We start from the raw sequence: 24610 nt of genomic DNA, 5'->3' as shown, positions 1-24610 counted from the left end.
CAATTAACCTGCACTTTATAACTCATTTCTGAGTAGCAGTCCGTTTGCATGTGTTTACACTGCGGCTCTTTAGTCTCTTGTTTTATACACACAGTCAGTCTGCTGTATTGACTGTTTTTCTCTGCGCTCTATTGTACTTTATGTAGCATATGTTAGTTTATTTAGTATGTTTAGTCTGTTTTTCCCACTAACACTTAGGCCTTGTTTGGTTGTTTGTTTGCTCACTTTTGAATAACCTAAACTGCTGTAATGGGCTACTGGATGCTTGAATTTCCCTCAGGATCAATAACGTATCTATCTATCTATCTATCTATCTATCTATCTATCTATCTACTGCTATGCAGACTATATGCATATCAGCATAGTGGTATGTATGTATTTAAATGCATAAAGCAAGTTAATCATAATTCATTTCCAAAACGTGCAGTTTAAAGTTTTTCTTTAAAGTTACTGTTCTAAACATGATTTTACAAACTATGTCTGTATCTTTTAAATGTTAACTTTTAAGTCCTTTAAGTCCTCTGATGAAGATCATATGATGAGATCAGAAGCTCCAGAAGAGCCACTGAACCGACCTTGCGGTAGGATTATTTTAGCAGCTGCTCTTTTCAATGTCAAGAATGAACTTTAAAGATAGGAATTATTTTAGAAAAGTAATACTTTGAAGTATATTTTCAAACGAGAAACAGGCCTATGCTTCAGGGTAGAAATATTGCTGACAAATACCTGCTTTAGTCAGTCAAAATGATTGACTTTTGCATGAAAACACACAACTCTGACTACATTTTTTTTTTTTATCATTCTTGCAACCTTTTGACTGTATGCTTGTGTTTCTGATTACTCTGCAAGAAATACATTAATCTAAAGCACTGAGTTTAAGTACGACTTCAAGGTACTTTCCCACTTCCTGTTTCTACTCCACTACATTTCAGAGGGGAAATATTGTATTGTCATTTCTACTCCATTATATTTGACAGCTACAGATTTTTACATGCACATCTCAGCTCAAATTCAGCTGCTGATTATTCATACAGAACTGCTACAATAATAATCCAGTACTATAATACACATAACAGTACAAGATTCTGAAGAGGACCACTCTACATAGTGGGTACTTTAATTTTTGTGTACATGTATGTTTTATTGATAATAGTTTTACTCACTGATGGAGAAAGTATTCAGATTCTTCACTCTAATAAAAGTCCTCCAGTAAAAACTTTGTACTTTGGTACATTTATACAAGTATGAGAAACTTTCTAGCTACTTTGGTGTGAGTGTTGCATTATTATGTGTTATTTTAATGCAGGACTTTTTTTATGCAATAGAGGAACACACACACACATACAGCAAAGGTACACATGTTTAATATTTATTCTGATTCAATTAAATGCATTACATATTCTGGCCAAACCTCCCAATAAGGATTTTTTTTCTTACATGTTAGAAAATACAAAATAAAATACAATTAGCTTGAGTTTTAAAAAGCCTTTATGGGTAAGCCTAGAAAGATAAGTGGTTCTTGATTTGTAAAATCTGAGGAGTCTGTACAAATGACAGTAACGTGTCTGGTGGCCTTTTCTATGTGAGAGAATGAAACTATAAGATGTAGTATGACGAGAGGCTCAGAGGTGAGGGTGGAGGACAGACAGACAGACGACTCCCGTTGTCTTTGTCAACAGATGAGAAACACACTGAGCAGAAAGTGCAGAATCAACCACAGACAGTAAACTGGTTAAACACGAGAGGAAGAAAACAACGGTGCTCAGTATACACAAGGCCGAGCGGGAGGAAGTGTCCAAAATATTGTTCACTGTTTGGTCTGACGTTAGCAAAGAAAATGAAAAAAGAAGGCCTCCTGCGCTACATCCAAGTCTTCCCTTGTTCACAGACCGTCTATCACAGTTTAGCACTCGGTGTAAAGTAACTTAGCCCATTTTCTGGGCCAGCAGGCTGCTGTGAAGCAGGATGTGATGCAACATGAGCTTTTATCCTCACAACACACCAGCAGCTTCTTTTGCAAGTTAAATCCCCACAGAGCCTGAAGTGGACAAACTGCTCCGCCAAAATGAAAGAGACTCGAATCAACTTCAACAAACTTTCTGTAAGACTTTGAAATCCAGTTAACCTCTCAGGGAGGAGAGAAGAAAAACAAAAAAGAAAACATAAAACAATAAAAAAAAAAGGTTCCTAAATGCTAACAAAAGAAGCACCAACATGTGCATACTTTGAAATGGATACTGAGTAACACAACCATCAGCCACTCTGCTGTGAGGAGACGGCTCTGAGCCCAACATCATCCTCCAGCCTCCCACCATGTTGGAGGAAGTTCTCTGTGTGGATCATTATTTAATGCACTCTGTGAGTAATCACAGCAGGTGAAGTGGGTATAAATCTGTTTTTCCACGCTCATACAATCATCCCTGACAATCCAGTTTCTATTTTTAAACTCATATTTGTTTGTTAATGTCCAAAATAACATCCTTTAATCTCATGCCTCATTAATAAAAATGTCTCTGGAATCAACCAGATATTAAAGGTTCATATTAACTAAAAGATAATAAGTATTTGGGTGACGACATTTCACAGCTGCATCATCTAAATCGCAGATACTCAAAGTTGGACTCGGTCAAAACAAACAAACAAACAAACAAAAAAACCAAGCATTTGTGTTCTTGTTTTTGTGTAATCCCTTGTAGTGCGCCCTGAAATCTGATGCAATCAGTACATGTAGTGGATATAGTTTCATTCCTTTCACTAAAACGTTTCAGCACAGACAGAACAGATGCCGGGCAAAGCAATGTACTGCTCATAAACAACATTAAAGTAGCTAGAAGCTGAATGTAGTAGTTGTGATGGATTTGTTCAATTTTAGTATAAATCTGCACATGCATTTCACATATCAGAGGATGGGTGACTTCCAGTTGCAAAAAAAAACCAAAAAACAAAAACATCTTTAGAAAGCTCACTGTTATCGTACAGGACTAGAAAATTATGGTCACTCCATTTAAAAAAAAAAAGCCTGACTCTTCAGTTTTGTTACAGTGCCTCCAAAATGCTTGCCACCTTGAAACTACAGTTAAATATTTAGTTTCAGAAGATTAACCAACAGCTGGAGGGAAATTAGGGGATTTTGGGGCAAGTCGTATGAGTAAGTACGTTCAACAAAGGAAATCTCATGAAATTCGACAGAAGTCGGAGTGAGCTGAGTTAAATCTGGTGAGTACTGTTAGTGGATGAAGACAGGAGTTTTGACAAGGCAGTTTCAATCTAGTTCTGAGTGTAGGTTTAAATAAATTACATTCTGGAGAGTTTATGTAGCCTGGAGTTGAAATCAACTGAGCAATCTTAACATCTAACAATCTCTAAATCCGTATTCACTGCATTTCATTCAACAATCCACTCTTTACAGAGCGCACACTCCTTCTTGGTTCTCCAAAATGAAACCACAGAGGCCAACAGGATGGAAAAAGACACAAAACTGCAATGCCACAGTGAACACAGTCTGGGGGAAAGGGGGCGTCGAAAGATTCAGAGATGGGTTTGTTCTGAGACAGTCTCTTCATGGGGTCAGCAGGTGCTGCTGAATCAGTCCTATACAGTCCCCACTTCGCTTTGGTGCGTTCTGGGCTGGGCCAGGCTGTGCTGTGCCGGGCCGAGCCAGCGGAGGAGGGGAAAGGAGCTCCTCAGGAGAGTTCAGACTTGCTGAGTGCGATGGCCAGCTCCAGGTCTTCTTGTTCCTGCTGGGTGAGCCTGGCAAGTCGCTCCTTTTCCTCTCGCTCGCTCTCGCGCTTTGCCCACTCTATCATGTCTTCCTCTGTGGGATACTGTGCCATGAACACACACACACACACACACCCCACACACACACGAGAGGGAGAGGAAAGAACACATACGCAGAGAAATAAGGAGGGTGAAAGGAGACACAAACACAGACAAGCACGTGTACAGTTAACAGATTCTCAAAGATAAATAAAAACTTAAACCTTCTGATGACATAAAATCAACAATAACAACAACACCCGGCTGATATAAGGCATGCAATTAACTTTATATTATACATTTACATTATGTGCTCCATAAAGGATCTGCTAAGTGCAGGATGGTTGGGTCTGGCCCGGTAGCACCCAAGTAATCATGTTTACAGGAATAATATGTCAGAGGGAACGTTTTAATGCTGAGGGGGTATATGAATGTGCTACTGTCTTTATGAGGCCAATATCATTATAGCTCAGATAAAAATATATATCAGCCAGCATTATAATACAGTTTTCTTTTTAAATCAGCACATATTCAATAAGAAACCTTAGATTTGCTTCTTTAAGAACTGTGAGCTACATGAATGCCACATTTTAGAGTTGAAATTTAAACTTGTCAGAAATCAGTGGTGGACAAACTACTACTATTACTTCTTTTCATTTTTTTGAGGCATTTTTGCCAGAAAATTTGACAGGAAATGAGGGGTAAAAAAAAAGTGACAGGAATGACATACAACAAAGGTCCCTCACTGGAATTAAATCGGTGATGTTTCAGTCTACGTCACTTGAATTTTAGCCACTGGGCCACCGCGACAACCATGTACGCTGATGTGTATCTGTCGGGCTCTACGGTTCCTGTTTTGTGGTGAAAATGAGAGTATAATATAAGGTCGCCACAATATTTCTGTGTTTCAATGCAGTGCAAAGAACTGACATTTATGTTCAATATATTGACGTGTCATTGCAGGAGAACCACAGGTATAACTAAAAACTCTGGTCCGTAGTTAATCCTGTCTGTGTCAGTAAACCTGTGACTGTGAGTGGACATGCACAATATCAGGACCATAACACCTGAATGTGACGCAGCCATCATTATCATTAGTTACACGTGTGTTTGGTAGGTTGAGGAAGTCATGAGGAGGGTTTATCACTGTGTGGTCTATAAATCCAAAATGTCATGTTGCTTTCCCCTTACAAAACACAACCAAACTGCAAAGAAGCGACAAGAAGCCATTTACATCATTTTCCCTGGATCAAAGAGAGTTTGACCCTCAGGTCTGTGGAGGCATGTGGTGAGGATAAAAGCAGGGATGGAAATGGGATTAAAGTGTAAAAACGGGGATCTCCACTGAGAAATGAATGGCAGTTGTGTGAGTTAAATCATTAACTGCAGGCTCGCGACAAAGACGCAAACTTTAGAACACACAGCACGCTGGTTAGGACAGTTAATCTTCACAAAAACTCATCATGCACAACTTCATTATTCTCAAAGAGTGACAACAGAAGCAGGTCACAGGTCATCCAGTATGAATCCACCCATGCAAAGGAAAAGCAGGAAGCCATGACGACGTTCACTAGGAGATGTTTTAGAGCCGATGATTTGTGAGTACGGAGAAAAACATGCATGACGAGAACGTTTAAGAAACATGTAACAGAATTTAGTAGGGAACATGCATTTATTACTTGTAGTTGACACATCCCACTGCTGCTTTTAAGTGTGAACGAAATCAGACAAAGCACTTAGCAAGAGGAGTGATACGTTGTTTTGCTGAAGAAACCCTTCACATATCTGGTACTTTTGTCTTCTTTAATTAAGAGTTACTGAAGCGATCTGATGGCGTTCTGTTAAAACACTTTAAAGGACCATTTTGGAGCTTTTTCACATTTTGTAGAATTTCCTTAAAGTTTTGAATTGCTGCTGACCTTTTTCCAAAGCGTACCACACTGTATGATTAGACATAGTTTTCCCGCTTTCCATGTGGCCAGTACCGTATCAAAACATTTAAGGACACAAAGCTGGCTCGAGATGAAACTGTGCGTTCACCTTCATCATCCAACGTAACTCAACAGTGCAGACCCAACAGAACTGACCAACACAGGTACGTTGAGTGAAAGTAAATAAATTTAAAGCGGTGGTGTCATGGATGCACATAGAAGCCAGAGATGGTGCCCTTGATTCAACTCTTTATTCAACCTTTATGACAGAGATGTAAACACAGAGAGAGAGCGAGAGAATACAGGCGATCTGTTTCTCGACCGGACAAAAGGCTGAATGGACTGATAAACGAGGGGATGAATGCATGAACAGACAGATGCATGTGTAAATAAATAATGGAAAAGGGAAAACAAATAAACACGGATCTGAGGAATGGCGGAGGCAGTGGTACGAGCGACTGAGAGCGAGCCAATCAGACACACAGTTAGTGCGTGCAGGTCGGGGGTTCGACAGAGACATGCAGTCATGTGACAGCAGAGAAACTAGAATAAACACTACGTTTTAATAGTAGACATCCATCCCAAGACCACAGCATGACAGTACATTTCTATAATACTGATTTATTTACAGATAGATCAACAGGGGGCTCAACGACTCATCTCCCCGTTTTTTGTCCTCAGCAGTGGGGACTTCTTTTATTTTTCTAATGTTTGGCATTTGCACATTTTTTAATGAGTGAGAAGAAAAAAGCAAAATACTTATGAGAGCAGCTTGGCTCTTACTTGTGAGCGGAAATTTGCGAACTGCTCCACAGTTTTCCAGTTTTGTGAAACTTTGATAGCTTCAACCTCAAGTTTCTACGGTCTGAAGCTGAATCTCACTCATGATGCAGCCCTCAATGCCCTGCATCGCGTTAGTCGAATGCGACAGATGTGACAGTTGTGCCGAGTCACCAACAAGCCACTGGTCACACCCCGAGTGACCATTTAGTACCAACGGCAATTGGAAATTTATCTGAGGTGCAGCTTCAGTGTGAAATGTGCACAAGATGAAATCTCACTGAGGAAAGAAATATGCACATGCTGTAATGTCAGTGGGCTGAGTTGGGATGTCTAACAAAAACCAAATACAAGCAGCCTCTCATCTCTCCATTCACTGCCAACCATGAGGAGGGATCAAGATAAATGTCTATAACTCATTCATTTGTAACAGAGTCTATGTGTCTGTTGTCTACAAATATGTTGGAGAGTTAATATAGGAATGTGTCTATAATTGCTATAATGACATTTTCTGTACATTTAAAGTTAGACAGTGCAATTTCAGTCACAGGGCTTAAATTAAGTATAATCTCAGTATAAATCAGTAACAGAAAAATAATTACAAGAACAAGGAATCTTTACATAGCATGGAAATATTGCATTTACAATAAAGAGCTAAAATATACACGAGCAGCAGCAAACAGGATGCAAGAAAAACAAAATCAAACATAAAAGATTTAATTGCTTCTGTTAGCTTTGCCCAAGAAAAGCAGACTATCAAATAAACAAAAGTAGCATCAAGAACCTGCACTACGATGTGTCACTTAACATAAGCCGATAAGTTCAGTTTTTGGGGACTTTTTTTTAGGCAGTGGATGGAGTGATTTATAAAGCTGGCCTGATTTGCTTGATGACTGTGATTTCATTAAACAACGAAGTGTGATTTATTAGCAGGAAAAAAAAGAGGAGAGGGCATGACTACTGAGAGTCAGATGAAGGTGAGGGAGAGGGCGAGAGGGAGGTGCTCACTTTGTCAAAGCTGGCAAATCGGTCAGCTTCCCGTACGTTGTGACGAGGAGGGGAGGAGGGGGCGAAGGGGTCGGCTAAAGGATCCTTTGCAGGCAGGGAGGAAGAAAATTCTCCTGAAGACTGGGGGAGGAAGTGCCCTCGTCGCTGGAAGGAGTCAGAGGACTCTGTTCTGGAGATGGACGCTCTCTTACCTGAAAAGGCACAGACAGAAATATACAAGCGTCAATACAGACACACAGAATAAATAAGTCACATTGCAGAAGAAGACAGACCAAGCATGTTCTAACAATAAGAGCAGTACAGTTGGATGACAGTTACATCTGCATGCTCAGACTGAACAATGTGGGTACTGACCTGGAGGTGGAGGAGGTGGTCTGGTTGGTGTACCCGTTTTGGGGGGCAGGGCTGGGGGAACATCAGAGCTGGCAGACTGACTGTCTTCTTGGAACAGGTTCTTATTGTTGATGCCAAACTGGTCAGTACCGTTTGACTGAAACAGAAGGTAGTTTTAAAAAAAGTGTTAAATAAATAAACAAAAAAACAATTGAAAATGACACATGGACTGTACAATAAAATCACAGCACTTGTGAGCCTACTGCTGTTCAGTGCCTTTGCTGGATACAGAGACAGCATTTTGTAATCCTGGCAAAGGTGAAAAAGATAAGGAAAAAAGTTGGAAACAATGAAAAAAAAAAAAAAACGCACCCAAAAGCTCCTGTTTGACTGCTTCTGCAGTCTGAGGAGGAGCCATGGGCCTCAAATGTCACACCACAAATAAAAGCTGGGGAATTTTTGGTGTGAGGAGCTCTCTCTTTTTCAACTTTGCCAAGTACTCCACCCAACTGGGCACTGAAATGTGCATATTTTGTTGCTGTCTTAACATCTGTAACCCTAGTCAAGTATTGTTGCTTGTTATATGTACGGAATGATAGATTTAGTGTTCAATTCTCCCACAGAATGAAGTACTAACATTCCAGCTATTTCGTACCAAAAACCACAACATGCTCAACAAGTCACTCACAGTCTTCTTGGATGTTCTGGTATTACAGGAGCAGAAGTGAGCTCACACTTCCGTCACCTGAGCTGACATTGATATTCTGTATGTTTTATTCCTTATCAAGTCTTATTTCAAACTGTGTGTATGTGTGTGTGTGTATGTGTAGCACAGAGCATCAACAACAAAACTTCATTACCTTCGTCAAGGCACTGAAATCTGCAAAGCCCCCTCCAAAGGATTCATTACCAAACACAGCAGCAAAAGGATCTGAAACACACAAGAATTTAAAACTCGCTGAGCACATAGAACTGCCAACATCCATACAGACACAGCAAGTAGTCCGCTTTGTGCAATGTAGTCTGAGCAGCTGCAACCTGTCCCCAGAGGGTGGTGCTGTGCCACAAAGTCATACCTGGATCTGAGCTGGCGTTTACCGTAGTACCACCTGGAGCAAACGGGTCGTTGGTTGCTGCAGTGTCCTTCTAAAAACACAACACATAAAGCATTCATTAATCATTAAATATTACAATAAAGCGTGCTGTGGACGTGACTATCCTCAAGCTTGATGTGATTAACTGTAATTTAATGGAAACAGCTGAAACCAAAGTATGAGCCTCATTTCATTTGTCTTGTTTTCAAGGTTTATTTTGCTGTACCACTAGGAGGCTCTAACTGCTTCTTTTGATTACTATTTTCCATGGGAAACCTGGCCAAGACAGCAAGACAGACAAAACAACAGAAACTCAGATATATAGATAAAACAAAACTCTGTATTACTACAATACTGCAAATATCTAAAATGAAAATTGGTACCCCTGAACAATTCAATGACTTGTGGCTTTGTTATTTTTGACCACGCGAACTTCAGTTATATTTGCATTAAACACGAAGTGTTTGGCTAAATGTTAAAAAAATGTTTTTGTTCAGCTGGTTCCAGGCCTGCTAAGTGCCGTGTTTATGATAACTTTCCATTGTGACCATGTTTCACAGCCAGTCTACTCACCACAGCCAAATCAGAGCTGGGTGGAGAGCAGTTGAATGGATCTGTCCCTCCGTCCTGAGAACCAAACGGATCTGCCTCCCCAGAGGCGTTCACTTTGCCTCCAAATGGGTCCGAATCAGCCATTTTATTCCCCGTGGAGGAAAATGGATCCTTGGTCGCTGAAGCTGGATTGGTGGCTTTGGAGGCAAAGGGATCTGGACCTCCGGCCGCCGGTGCAGCTGCTGATTCATTCAGCTTGGCTGCAAACAGGTCTGGTTCTGGCACACCAGCAGTGGTACCAAACGGGTCAGCTGACGCAGAGAAAGGGTCGTCGGAGGAAAAGGGGGCGCTGGAGGTCTGTGTGAAGAAAGAGTCTGCAGCAAAGGGGTCAGACCCTTTGAAGGGATCTCCTCCGAATGGATCTGATTAAACACAACCAGCAAAAGAAACAGAATGTGATTCACAGATATTGTAGAATTGATACAACAAATGCATACTGATGTATTTTTTAGGATCTGGTTTACATGAAAGAAAGAAAGAACATCATTTTCAAAAATGTTTAAACTGGAGACGTTACCTGCAACATCTGCTTTTCCAAATGGATCATCTTTGAATGGATCGTCTATAAGGTGAAACAAATAATAATATCATAATAATACAATAATAACAACCACCTGCCTATGTTGACATCATATTTACAGGGCTTTTGTCCTATCTGTGCAACAAATTGTTCATCACATCATTCTGAGGGCACCTAAAATGAAGAATAAATTAATAAATACAATCTCTAAACCAAATCAGTTTGAGGGAGCAGGTCTTTTACCAAACACAGAGAACCTCTCTTCATAGCTATTTTATCTGCAAGCTGTTAACTAAACCTTAGACGTTTGTGGGGACTCACGGTCAGTAAAGGGGTCTGAATGGAAGAAGTCCATCTCAGGCAGGGAGGGAGGACTGGTCTGAGGCGGCAGAGAGCGAGGGCCGATTTGAGGTGGTAACGAGGACGTGGTCGCTTCTGCGGACTCTGCCGGCTCCTGCTTGCTCTCTGACTCAGGCGATGCAACCTGCTGAACAGCGACAGAACTGTGCTTAACACTTTAGTAAATTACATGAATATCGTGTTCACACGACACACTTGGATTCTTTCGGTTGTTTTAGATCCAAATGCATTCTTATTGTGCTTTTTGGAGCATTTACACCCACTGTTATACTGTATGTCACGCATGACTAGAATATGCTTGGTTAAATGACACTAAATGACAAATATATACAGACACCCCTGAGGTACAGAACACTACAGTAACTTGAGGTCTTAACCTGTGGTGGGCTCTCTTTAGGCGATTCCCCTGCATCATCTATGGCCTCCGAGTAGATGTCAGGCGTAGAGCTACGGTGTTCCTGGAGACAACACAACAACAACCAGTGTTACTCACAGACACATACTCTGACGTATTATATTATATGGTGTAATACTTGTTTTGCTATGAATATAAAGCAGCAGGGTTTTGTATGACTGATGAGTGTTCAGGAGTGCATCGTTGGAATAAGAAGTGATTCTGTTAGCTTTGCAGTAGATTCTTCCCCACTTCAAAGGGACCAATAACTAAGGCAAGTGTAATTATTACCCTAACAGTGTTCTCCTGTGGCTTGGTGAGGCCTGACACATTATTGTACAGCTCAGAAGAGGCGAGACTAGTATAGAGATCATCCAAGGCGTCAGTTTTTAACATTTCCTCCTGTGGAGTCTCTTCATCTTTCTCTTCGTCCTTTTCTCTCTCGTTCACTCCTTCGTTCTCTTTTTGATCTGAATGTTCTTTCTGCTCGTTGCAGACAGCTGCTGGTTCTTCCTCCTTCAGCTCTTTGGGCTGGTCCTCCTGGTCGAGGTCCTGCTGGAAAGGATCTGCATTGGGGCCTGCTGATCCGTTGACCATGACAGGAGAGCTGTCCTCCAGGGCTCTCTTCCAGCTGAGTTGAGCAGTTACTGACCTCTCCTCCTCCTGTAGGTTGTTCAGTTTCTGCTGAACCTAAGAGAGCAGAGAGATGGAGAGGTCAAAACAACAACAAAAAGAAAGAAAAATAAAACTATCCTGGGATAGGATCCTATCTCCTATCCTATTTTCTATGGAGAAAAGAATCTTAATAGTCAGAGCTTTGCATGGTTGAGCCAGGATTAAAACCTCTCATGTGCACAAGAGACAGACTCGCATAAACTGACCTGTGCAACTTGTGTAAAGGAGTCGTGGACTGACTGTTGCAGAGGTGTAAGCTGCTCCTGAGCAGCCTGGACCTTCTCCTGCAGCCTCCTGCTCTCCTCCTGCAGAGCAAGGAGCTCCTCTCTGGCCTGGACCAGCTCCTCCTCATACTGACATATCCTCTGTTCCTGCTCCTCATGCTCAGACTGCAGTGACGAAATCTGTGACAGACATAACCAGTATGAACAAGCTGGCAGGAAAACGGAGTCACGTGACTGGAATGACTTATTTACACTACTGGTGCTCTTTGTTAATAGTCAAGTCAGCATTCCAGTACTAAAATAAATCATCCTGCTATAAAAGAAAAATCCTCAAAGGCCTACCAGCTGGGTTTCTTGGCTGGTCTGCTGGCGAATATGAGTCAGCTGTTCCTCCAGAGAGCCTTTCTGTTGGTCCAGTTCCTCCAAGGCCTGCTGGACCTTCTGACGCTGAGCCTGGAGCCGCTGCAGCTCCTCGCTCTCCCTCGCCACCTCATCCTGCAAGTCCTGCAGACATTAAGCCAAAGAGGAGACAGGGTGCTTGTGTTTGTGTGCTCTTTCACAGGAAATGTTAAAAGAGAAGAGGGAGCTTAACAGCAGACTTCAAATTACACAGGTTATTTCAAACAAAAAAAAACCAACATACAAATAGAAGTGCATGGATCGTGACAGAAGGAATAAATGAGTGATGGTCAGGTGGAGGTCAATTACTTTGGGTGAAGGGCAGAAATTCTGGTAATCTGACAAATACCAAATATTTGAAACACTCCATGTGTGCTGTCTAATAAAGGCAAAACTGACACATCTGACAGGACAGCAGCAAGATCGGAAATATCTCCACCGGTGTGATGCGTGAACAAATGCAGTTTGACAGCTTACATCATAGCTACGTGTCAGTCAGTTTACAAGATGAAAACAATTCTCTGATTTTGCTTTTGGCTTTTTTATGCCAGAAGCAACAGTCCAGAAGTCTCTGGCTGGACTCATACCCAGGATGTTGCAAATATAATTTATAATTTATCTTAACAACTTTTCCAGCATGACACCCCACATACTCAACTAAAATGGGTAGATTATTTTGTGATTTTGCACACATTGTACTCCTTTTCGTCCAAAATGGTGCTTTCAAGTGCATATATATATATATATATATATATATATATATATAGTGAAAAATGCCTTCCCTAGTCAGAATTTGGCCCAGACTCCCCTGAGATCCGCCCACAACTCAGACCTTATTTCCCAAAGCGGAGCACACTAGCCCTTTAAGTCATCAACTCCCAAAAATAGAGCACATCATCTCTAAGGCTCAGAGCAGGCAGACACACCTACACAAGGACACAAGCCTCTTCCCCTCTGAGAAACACTAAATGTGTTTCTGAAGCGACTGCCGACCAAAGGTATTATTGATCTTCTCCTCCAGTATAAACAAAGTGAACAGTTGCTTTAACACCTACGGCTCCTACAGCTGAAATACATACATACTCACATATGTATACTAGCTATGTCTGAAACACCAGTCCAGTGAAAAGCATTGTTAACAACAATAAGAGAGTAAACGTCTACACGACCACTCCATCAACACTGTGTGCCTATAAATCCCTGTTTCTCTCCATGTCCACTGCAATGGGAAGAGAGACGGACTACAGACAAACAGAAACAGCGCTAGCTTACCTGCACTTCGCCGGTGCGCTGTCTGATGGCTTCCTCCTTCTCCTTGATCTCCTCTTCCACAGAGCTCTTCTCCCTGGGGGCCCAGCACAAGAGACAGGAGTATTTAGCCACCAAGGACAGAGAGGGTAGACCCGGTACTCCAAGTCCACCCAGCCCAAGCCAGCTCTCTGATGAGCTTTCTTTAGCCTGTCTCTGAACCACCTTCACCTCTTCTCCCTGAGCCACCATGATGTCCTAAAGTCACAATTCAACAGTACGGAGAGTGTGTGTGTGTGTGTGTGTTCGCCCTGATATGGAGAAAGGTGGAGTGTGTGTGAGAGACTTCAGGGCTGCAGACACACGGTGGTGTAAGCACGGCGAGGGTGAGTGTGTTCGAAAATGAGCATGTGCTTCCTCAGTCCAATGCGTGGGAGATGAGGAGTGAGAAGCTGATGGATGCCTTGAGGATGTAGGGAGGAAAAAAAGGGAGGAGGGACGAGTGATGATGAGCCAACCTACAACATCTATCATTTGTGCTGCCTGCATGTTCATCCTCTCTACCTCACTCTTTCATCCACCCATCGAGAGAGGAAATGGGACGGGCGGAGTGAGGAGTAGAGATGCATAATGTCTTTTGTACAAACTGCCTATTTCCCACTAATACTACTAATAAAAAGGCACAAAGGTTTCAGTTTATTATATCAAATATGTCCTGCACTTACTGTGTTACACTGTGTTGATACTGTAAAACACCAACACATCAGTCCATTTTACTTGTCAAATCACTATACTTCATCATTAGTCATGACTGAATGTGTATTAAGATAACTGAAGGATGTAAAAGGGTCCATATTGCACCAATCACACTGGACTGTGCTGGATTTAATTCACATACATGTCTAACATTTTTAACTCAGACTTCTTGAACATATTAAAACTATTTAAAAGGTGAATTATGGATGTACAACAAATGTACAACCCCCCCCAACAACTCAAAAAGCAGAGAAAAATCACAACAATGATGAATTTCCTTTTGATTTAAATGTGCTTGTCACTAAAACTGAATGCATCTGGAAATACTGGAAAAAAGTTCTGATATTTTTGAAAAGGGACACTAATCAAACCCTGGTAATTATTTATGTAATTTTCACCAGGCTGCTCTATTATTTTCTCCCACACCTAATTATTTCCGTCTGTTGAGGCAGACAAAAATAATATGCAACTATAATAACATAATAATATGCACAACAGGCTACAAGAGTGTGATCTGTTTTGTGTGGCTTTAGATTTACTAATTGCATGTACATTTTGTGTTATTGTTTCAGCTCTGAGAACAGCATTTCTATACCATGAACAAAAGGTAACATTTCAGTATGAATCAGTATGAAATGTACGTAAAAGGAACACACAACAGCACGACACAAAAACAGACATCAACCTCTGTGCTTATCTTGTGCCAGCCATTTCAACACTGACTAAAAATAACAGCAGCTGTTTTTAATATTCTCTCCTTCTCCTTTCACATCAAAATGCACAATTTCTGAGATAACAGTACATCTTTTAACATCAAACCAACTGCCAACTCAAGCTGAGTATCACTCCATTTCTGCTCTTACCCGGCCTCACCATCCTTCTCTTCCTGAACTGAAGGTTGCTGCCACATCTTGAAGCAGGCACAAACGCCCATCATCTTCTGGAGCTCCTCTCGAGCTGCTGCCTGTCTGACACTCTGATCTCTGTCACTTAGTGAGCATTTCTTTACATCTTTGTTACCCCTCGTTTCCACCTACTCAACTACTCAACCGCTTAGAGTGTGAGTGTGTGTGTGTGTGTGTGTGTCTGCATGCAAACATCTGCTTGGTTGTTTGTAACGAAAGTTTGGGGCGGTTGGCGTGGAGGGGAAATTCCTGACATCTCACTCTCAGTTTTCATTATCAGCGAAGACAAAAATTTGAATGAAATTAAAATGAAATTTAAACCTGTTACAACTGATACCGACAGTGAAACCCCGACTATGTGAAAATAAAAACACAAAAATACATAATCAAAAAGAGGAACTGTTAATTAAATCTGCTGTTTGCAGATATTTTATGCAATTTGCTATAAAATATGTTATGGGCATGCTGTGTTAAAGCGATAATTAATTAATGCCAACAATTATTTTATTGCACAGTTATTTTTATTATAATAATTATTTTTAAAGTCCGTTGCTCACTAGCTATCTAATTGTTGAAATAAAAAAAATAATAAAAATAATAATAGTTGTCGGTGTTAATACGATAATAACGCGTTAATGTTTTGACAGCCCTAGTAAAATTATTTTGTTTAACACTATTTTGTATGTTTCAGAAAAAATACTGTATAAGGGCATATAGAAGAGGTGAATACATCAGTTCTGGTGTATACTACATATTCTGTCCATCACTTTTCCATACCGCTGTCAAAAAGCAGCTTCATGGCCAGATTCCACAGTCTGTAGCCAATACACACTTTATTTATTTGTTTTCACTGAACTGTGGGTGTGAGGGTGACAGAATCCTATATATTTGAACCTGTGTTACCACATATGCACAATGTATCTGGGAGTCCCTCCAGTCTACTCAGTTTGTGGGACACGCTGCCTCCTGCTGGTCACTACAGGATACTGTCACTTCTCTGACAGCAGCCCTTCATGCATTGGATTTTTACCCCAAGAACGTCACATTATACAAGTGTACAAGTACAGGCCACCTTTAGGCTACCTACCTGATTTAAATAAAAATGTATATGAGAACAAAAGCTTACCTTTGTAGTTCAACAATCTCATTGCTGAGAGAGTCCAGTTCCTTGATGGCAGAGAAGTCAGCTGCCAGGTTAACCGCGTTATTCTGGGGAGGAAGCGAAGCAGAGGATAAACTCGCAAATGACAGCAAAACAGCATAACGACGATCACATCTATTCACATATGGAAGGTACAGACCCATTATGTAACACAGGAAAAAAACTGCAAAATGACTCATATGCTAATAAAAAAATCCTGAATACTTAAGACATAAAGCTATCAAAGCACGGCACAAACAAATGAACAGCAGAGCTAAACTGATGGCTTTACAAATATTACACACAATGGCAGGGAGGGAAGCGAGACAGGGAGAATTCTAGTCATTGAGCTCTGGGTCCGAGGGATTTGTGCAGATACACTTTGTGTGTCTTCCAGTGCTATGCAGATGGAGACTCCAACAGTCAAAAACAATGACAAAGAGAGAAGCTGCCTGTTAAAAGTAATGCGATGCCCTCGAGTCAATGAACGATCACACACTCACTCAGGATTGTCCCGCGGCACACGAGAAGTGGATAAAAAGAATAAAACATACAGAGCAGACACAGAGGAAACAGCATAAACTTGTTGCAAAAGGAGGGAAAGAAATACATGCAGCTGCAAATTCCATAATGCACAGATATGCAATAAATATCAGTCACTCATTACGGAATACTAAAATAACAATGATATGCAAAATATAATAAACATATAGACACGGGAAAGAAGTAAGCATATGTAAGCATATGACCAAAGTCAGATTTTTCTTGTGCTTACAAAGAAATGCCAGATGTCTGATAAATGTAACTACAGAACAATCAATTTCAGGCAGTATCCAATACAGACAGCAATTCATACAACGCCTCGGCTTACTGTATCTCACTTTTATCACTCTGGTTACAACAGTCATTACTAATGCTGTACAGCTGGTCTGTTATTCTAATTAACGCCATCAGTGCCATTACTAGTAATCCATCAGCTCTGCTTCATGGAGACCAGAGGCAGAGATCCGGATTTCTATATTTATTATTCATAGACATGAGTGCTCAGAGCAACTCACCTGTTTGATGTTTTGTCTGTCAGACGGAGGGATCATCTCTGGAGAGAGACTCTGCGGAGGGTCCAGGCCTTTAGTCAGCTTCTGATTGATCAGATAAAGTGCCAGGGCAAACTGCTCTCGGGTCAGTTTCCCGATGTCTCCAATGTCACAGAGCTCCCTGAGAACACAAACAGGCACAGGTTACATAAGAGCGTAACGATTTACACCTCGGGCAACGGCTATTTTTGATAGCCTGACTGATCATCTTGTTCAGTGGCTGTGGTAGCCAAAACACAGGACAGTCAAAACAGAAGCAAGTCAGCCATGTGAAGATAAAAATCCATATGACGTGATATTGTCCTGTGACAAATGCTGTTAGTCCTATCAACAAGGACTGAGCTATTACAGCACTACTTGTTCACTCCATATATTGTCATTACATTAACAATTATAGACATTATACTTCAGAGAAAATTGTTTTCTCATTTCATCCTTAATCAAAATCTTAAATTTAGAACAACACGTGATTTTACACTATTTGTGCAGCCAACAGTGACATTCTTGTTCACACACATTTACCAAACATTCACCACGTTCTGTTTCTCCACCCTGTAACATTACTGCTGTTATTTCCTTCTACTCTGTACATATCACATCTTTAGCATGTTTTAATATCACTGTTGTTGGTGATGTTTCCGAGTATTTTCATCTGGCATTATAGGGTTTATTGGGTTAATTTATTTCTCATCCAAAACACGGGTCATATGTTGTGCAGTTTAAAAAGCCCCTTTCATGCAACAATTTGTGATTTTTAGCAAACATAAACTAACTTAACTATAGAATAAAAATAATTTCATATAAAGCGATGTTAGAATTAATACACACAACATAAGTAACTACCCAAGATGCCTCCAATGTATGTGTGTTTTACAGAACTGGCCTTACATTCAGGTACTGGAGTTGAGGGCAAGTTTTGCCGTCCCTTCTTACCAGATTCGTGCGAGTGTGGCAGAGGGCAGCCCAGTCTTGAGGAAGATATCTCTGACTTCAGGTCCTGACACCAGGCCGTCCATGTCACCGTCTGTCTTGTTGAATAACTCGTCGTACTTTGCTTTGTCTGCTGGCGAGACCACCCACTGCACAGGCACCAAAGCAGACTTTTAACTGGTTGCTTTGCAATGGAATTTAATACAACCTGCGCAGAGGACGCAACACTAACTCAAAATCAAAACTTACTCACCTTCACACTCCCTCTCGTCTTGTTCTTTTTAAAAACACACTGAACTACCCAATTTGAAATCATTTTAGATGTGTGTTGTCGCAGCTATGTGGTAAAATAAAAGTACTGCATGCACAGGAGAGATGGAGCAGGTACTCACAGGGACAGCTGCTGGTGTTGGAACAGGAGCTGGGGCGGGTTTAGGGGGGTGGGGCATGGTCTTAGAACCAGCGTGGGAGGAGCGACTGTCTTTGACTGAGGGGGGCGAGGGTAACAGGGGCATCACGGGAGGCACAGAGGGTTTTTTCCTCTTGGAGGGTGGAACCAGGGGAGGTGGTAGGGACATGGGGACAGGCTCTCCCTCCAAAGCTCTGTACACCAGATACATGGCCTGGGAAAGGGCAACAAAAAACACTGATAAAAGGCAATTACCAATGAAGCATCCTGTAGTTATTCAGTCTCCACACTTCTTCTACATGTCTGGACTTTGTTCCATTCAGGAGGACAGAAATTATTTCATCACTCCCTAATAGCTTCCAAGATTGTACATGTAACCTAAACACAAATGTACACAGACACAAAAAATATAAAAAATGGGCATAGAAACTTTCAAATTTATTCCAAATCTATGCATGAAGCAAAGATATTCAGATAGTGAAGACAAGGAAAAACATTTTTCTGACAACAAGAGCAAAAAAAATCTGATATGGTAGATCAGTGCAGTGATCATCTGAGGGTAAAAGTACAGAGCTGAATTTAATAGCTCAAAAAGAGCCTAAGCTGAAACTAACTGCAGACTAAGTGTAATCTACGAGGTTCTCTTCAACCGGCGTCACTCACTAATTTCTTACCACAGAAAATTCATCTCTGTCCAACATGCCGTCTCTGTCGAGATCACTGAGCTCCCACACCTTTGAAACACACAGAAATTATTGTTAAGCATGCATCATTACAAAACTATATAAAGGATGTTCCACAAAGCCCTGACTCACTCACTCACAATTCTCGCTTCCTGATTTCATTTTCTAGTGGTCACACAACCCTTTCACATCCCTTTTTTAAATTTTCCACACTGTATGGTTTGGTATGAGTATTATTTCTCATTGTTTGTATTCATAAGGCAGGTGTTAATTAGCTAGCCGATGTTTTTGAAGCGAATCTACGTTGATTTGTAACTAATCGCTTATGTGATTTTTAAAAGCATTGGATTTTGCCCCTCCTTTAGATTTGTCAGTGTGCATGTGTGCTTATTTTTAATCTCTGTTGTAAATGTGTCCTTCTTGAAGATAAATACCCTGCCGAGGATGTCCACTGGAAGTTTGGAGTTAAGCAGGACGGGCTTGACTTTGTCTCCTGTCAGAATCCCTCCTACGGGACCCAGACTGTCAAAGATGGAGTCAAACTTCATCTTCTCCTCAGGCTGAAGAAAAAAACAAACAAAACAGAAGTATGACTGTTACAGAACAACAATTCAATGAAATTACTCTTACAAAACACATAAAATGCTATGTTTGTTGAAGAAAAATACAGTAACACAATAACACATAACTCAGAAATATCAGCTGTGAAAAATAAATTTTGGTGCTGTGTGTGTTAAGCAGCACTCAGGAGTAGAGAAACTAAACTTGATGTCTATGAACAAACAGTCAAACAGTCAAACAGTCTGTGTCTTTGAGCAGACTTGAATTAGGTGAAATTTCATTTGAACAAAACAAAACAACAACAAAAATAAAATTCACAAGACTCTGGACACGTATTATACTGAAGAGATTACAAAGACATCCTGGCAAATAACAAATAAACATAGCTAACTACGTTACATTGAGACAAAAAGACAACAAACTTGTGAGTGCCTCACCTTGACAACCCAGGGAATGTCAATAGCCACTCCTCCTGCTGACAGCGGGCTGCTTGTATCATGCTGGAGACAAACAAATCTCAGTTATTCTCGGTCTCCTCTAACAAATTTCAATGACTGTCAGTGAACATCAGTAAAATATAAAGCAGCATAATTTAAGGTGTCTGTCATGACATGCACACTGTATGATGATAAAGTATATTTATTGGTAACTTTAAACCAATAAAGCAGCATTTAAAGCAGACTTACAAATTTGGGGGGAGGAACAGCCACATTAAGGCTCTTGAGCGCCACCTCCAGGCCATTTTGAGCACAGGCAACCAATCGCAATGCTATGAAGAATTGCTGAGGGGAACAGAAGTACAGTATGTGACATAAATATAACGATCATATGCACTTGGTGCACAAAAATAAAACAAATCCATTATGATGTGACTCTGCAGTGCACTTATACCTGTTTGTTCAGAAAACCTTTACGTTCAGAGTCTGCCAAGTCCCAGATCTGTGGAGATACACACAGATTACACATTTATTAGTATCAACATAAACAGTAAAGACAACACTGCTGCCTTGATCAAAGTCTCTGCTCACCTTCCCCAGGACCAAGTCAGCCAACCCCGACCTCTTCAAGAACACAGCTGCATCGCCCGCCACCACCCGCCCACTGCCGGTCGGATCAACCTGCACACGACCACCAGACACATCCAGCCGCACACACAGTCATTAGAGCTTTTACTGTCTCAGAAACACCAATAACACATCAGTACTGTCAAGAATGACACTCTTATTAGTCAACAGATTTAGACCAGAATGCTGGAGAAAAGTCCAGAGTGCATTCTCAGCAGTCACACCAAAGCAAATAAAGAGCAAATGAAAACTGTAACAATTGTCCTGTGGGCTAGTGGAGTGAGTGAGTCACTTAAATCAATACTGATAATAAACCAAAGCTATTTTCTCTGCAGTCTATTAGTCTGATATTGGATCTGTTAGTAGTCTTTCATGAGGCTCCCAGCGAGCTCCCCTGACATGTTGGGCAAAGGGAAACATTATTAATTCATTGAGGTACTTCTTTTACTGGACACAGAGAGCTGGTAGGTGAGAACGGCGATCACTGTTCACTACAGCACTCTTTTGTTTTTGTATTTCATATCCAGATCAACTTGCAGCAAAATACAGTGATGGTCAAAGCATCTTAAAATTACTACAATAAAAAGTAATAAGGCTCATCACTTATTGATATCCTCTGCACATATCTCAGCCAATGCAAAAGACATACTGTTTTATAAAAGACACAATGGGCTTTTATCACTAGATCATATTTTGTTGTTTTTAAGAAGATATGTTTGCATACCTGCCGATAGTACTTGTCGTAGATGGGATTTCCACTGGAGAGCTGTTCAGGAATGAAAAAGATGCAATATACAAAATTAAGTTTACAGACTGAATCAAGCCAGCCCTAAATAAATAAATAAATAAATGAAGCTCAGATATTTCTGTCACTAATACAGCTGAATTGTGCGTCACTGGCCTGAAACATTTGCCAGAGAGTAGTGAACAGTGACTTTGATCACTGTTCAGACAAAAGGAACAAATGCAACGAGTCACTTAGATCATTTTGCCAAAGGAAAGCCCTCATCAGAAATGTTTCACCACGAAGGAAGGTGTCCAGCACTGCAAAACTCTCCAACAGACACATTCATCTGGCAACGATACCATGCAGAAAAAGCAACAGCTACTCTTGTGAAGGTGGCACTGGTAAATGTTTGGCATTTTTACTTGGTAACTGACTAAAACAACTAATCATCACAGATGTTTGCAATTAATTATATCAGTCAACTAATCATAATTAATCCTACTTTGTTACTTCCAAGCAGAGAAGTTGAAATTTCATGGAAACAAACAGTATGTGTCTTACACCATACATAAACATCTATGAGTCAGGATGATGAAGAAAGTTTCTGCTGAATTGCACACAGAAAGAATAACGGATTGTGAGCTGTCTGACTTCAGGATGCAGGTTACACTTCCCAAGACTTCCCATGGTCAGATTCAGACAGTTACAACAGGGCGTCACTCCACAGACAACAACTAATATCTCCTCCTGTCATATCCTCCCTGAACAACCCCCATTCCTCTGATAATTTGACTGTCCGCTGCTGGGCTGAACAGGAAAAGAATCAGCAATCCCTTCCCCATATAGCTGAAAGTGACAGTTGGCTGTTGTGCTTTTAATAATACCTTCATATATATATATATATATATATATATATATATATATATATATAGCACCTTTCAAAAACAAAGTTACAAAGCACCTCACAATAAAACATGTAAAAACATATACAGAACTTAAGAATATTGAGTTTCCCTGCCTGAAAGCTCCACAGCTGGGGGGCCCGAGCAAACAGGTGGAGCTACAGGGGAAAGGAGTGGACAGTCCATGTCTGAAATGTGAATTAACTGGGGAGTGGCTATTCATCCAGTGATTAATGCCATCAAAATATTTCTCAACAGATAAACAAACAGACAATCACCGTCAATTCATAATGTAAAAAAAAGGCAGGACTATAGCAGAGATGTGTTAAAAATGCCAGTGTTGTTACAGACTTGCACAAATAGCTTTGGCACAGAAGAGGACTTACAAGAAAAACGGCCTGTGATCAGCATAGTTATCTGTAAGCTTTCTCAACTGACAATTTACACTGAGATAACCGTTCCTTCACACACAAACACACACACTTATCTTTCTCCGGCAAATACAACTTATTTCTGTGACACACAATAGTGTGCCTGGAACTGTTGGCGGCTGTAACACTGCGGTCATTGTACTGGTGACTCTTTAATTGAGCATTGAAAAAACACCCCTCAATCATTCCCCAGCTAGCCCAAATAAAACTGCAGCAGAAAGCAAGATACATTGCAGCACAGGAGCTGACAGGCCCATCTGATCTGATTTAGAAATTTCAACTCCCTTAATACACCCAGGGCAATAAAGCACATTAATGTCTCCAGCCACAGTAAACAGCAGGTCAGTGAGAAAGTTATTAAGTGGTGGAGTTGATAGCACATTTAAAACAAAGCATCTCTGTCTGACAGACATATGGAGTGTCACAACACAGGTTTTTGAACTCATCTGAGGCAGCAGACAGCTCCTGTCTGTTGTTAGAGGCAACAGTGGCTCAGGTAACGGTCTGGCCCTGCAACCTACTTATTAGACCTGGCTGCTACCTGCTAAATAACTCATTTGCCGTGCAAACAAACACATTTTCCCACAGCCTGCTGTATTTAGTTTTGGTAGCAGCAGACTGACATTTTGTGACAGCAATGCTGGCTAGTGGCTACTAAAATCACTTCCTCTTACTGGTTGCAAAACAACTGACAAGACTATTTTGAATTTTTCTGCTATAGACACTAAACAACTGCAGTAGCTAACGGGCTAACAGTAACGTCCACTTCACAAAGGTCACGGAGAAAAACACGAAGTGAACCCAGTGAAGCATGTTTACTCCTAATAATAGCAGCTTGGTTATTCAGTCTAACCATATAGCAAGCTACACAAGCAGCAGTGAAATACCAAACGTAACGCTGGGCTAAAGCGAATAATGTCCGTAACTTGCTTTATTTTTAGCGGAAAAACAATGTTTTCAGAGGCTTGTGGCAGTGAACAAAAATAAGACAGCACAGCCACACAGTGAGTGTCTCGTAATGCCATCTCTTTGGCCAGTACCAAATAGCCTGTCGCAAAATTAGCCTGTACAAAACGTGACAATATGGACTCCCGACCGAAGCGAAGCCAAGTTACGTTACATGGCTTGTGCCGGGTTTGAAAAAGCGGCTCTAAAACAGCCCAACACTGCACTCAAACTAGCTGTTAGCTAGCAAGCTAACTAGCTAGCAACGCCCTTACGCAGTCCCCAAAGAGATTAGGCAGAAACTTTTCCCAGTCACAGCAGGACTAAACTTCCAAAAAGAAAGACGAGGGTCGAGGCAAGCTCGCCTTTCTGCCCACCCAGTTTCACTAACACTGCTGAAATGTCTCCGAGCAGAGCGGACAAAGCCCACGAAGCGTTCGCTGTCGTTAGACATGAGTTGTAAGACAGTGTTACCTGAGTAAGAGACAGAGTGGCAGCCATAGTGTTTCTGTTTCCCACTGCTTTCATGCTGCGCTGCTGCCAGAGACAGACAGAGGCCGCTGAAAAACATGGAACTGGACCTCAGAGACAGGACTCATCTATGGCTGGATCACAGACTTGACTCCTGACGATCATCTGTCATCCGATCAGCGCAAAGCATATGTCCGTAAAATACGTACATGTAAGTGGCCTGTTAAGTCACAAGTAATTCACAGCAGTTTATC

The 24610-nt window shown here is 41.1% G+C and overlaps 1 protein-coding gene across 2 annotated transcripts; it reads right to left on the bottom strand.

The window, feature by feature from the left end:
• Positions 1-1346: 1346 nt before the first annotated feature.
• Positions 1347-24566, bottom strand: eps15 (epidermal growth factor receptor pathway substrate 15). Of its 2 annotated transcripts, none has more exons than XM_046391591.1 (25): positions 24360-24566; positions 21605-21646; positions 20845-20934; positions 20708-20755; positions 20503-20598; positions 20254-20316; positions 19690-19815; positions 19247-19306; positions 18556-18786; positions 18167-18312; positions 17198-17354; positions 16125-16207; positions 13362-13434; positions 12033-12194; positions 11673-11870; positions 11083-11481; positions 10775-10855; positions 10359-10524; positions 10035-10079; positions 9479-9879; positions 8888-8957; positions 8672-8742; positions 7833-7968; positions 7479-7669; positions 1347-3824 (listed from the first exon to the last, which is right to left on the bottom strand). In XM_046391591.1, the coding sequence occupies exons 1-25, from the start codon at positions 24411-24413 to the stop codon at positions 3684-3686; spliced, it is 3330 nt and encodes a 1109-aa protein (XP_046247547.1). In that variant the 5' UTR covers positions 24414-24566; the 3' UTR covers positions 1347-3683. The 2 variants fall into 2 exon arrangements, with proteins under 2 accessions (XP_046247547.1, XP_046247548.1); XM_046391592.1 differs by having other exon boundaries at positions 10359-10521; positions 24360-24565.
• Positions 24567-24610: the final 44 nt, after the last annotated feature.

This window comes from Scatophagus argus, chromosome 6 (genome assembly GCF_020382885.2).
Source record: "Scatophagus argus isolate fScaArg1 chromosome 6, fScaArg1.pri, whole genome shotgun sequence".
Classification (NCBI taxonomy): Eukaryota; Metazoa; Chordata; class Actinopteri; family Scatophagidae; genus Scatophagus; species Scatophagus argus.
Note: the sequence above shows the minus strand (reverse complement) of the source record. Positions and strands in the feature narration are given on the sequence as shown.

Excerpts from the sequence above, each read along its gene's own strand:
- eps15 (XM_046391591.1), bottom strand. The coding sequence starts at position 24,413 with ATGAAAGCAGTGGGAAACAGAAACACTATGGCTGCCACTCTGTCTCTT. Across the intron at positions 17,355-18,166 it reads GCCACACTCGCACGAATCTG|GGAGCTCTGTGACATTGGAG; the intron begins GTAAGAAGGGAC and ends TTGTGTTCTCAG. Across the intron at positions 13,435-16,124 it reads GAGATTGTTGAACTACAAAG|GGAGAAGAGCTCTGTGGAAG; the intron begins GTAAGCTTTTGT and ends CTGGGCCCCCAG.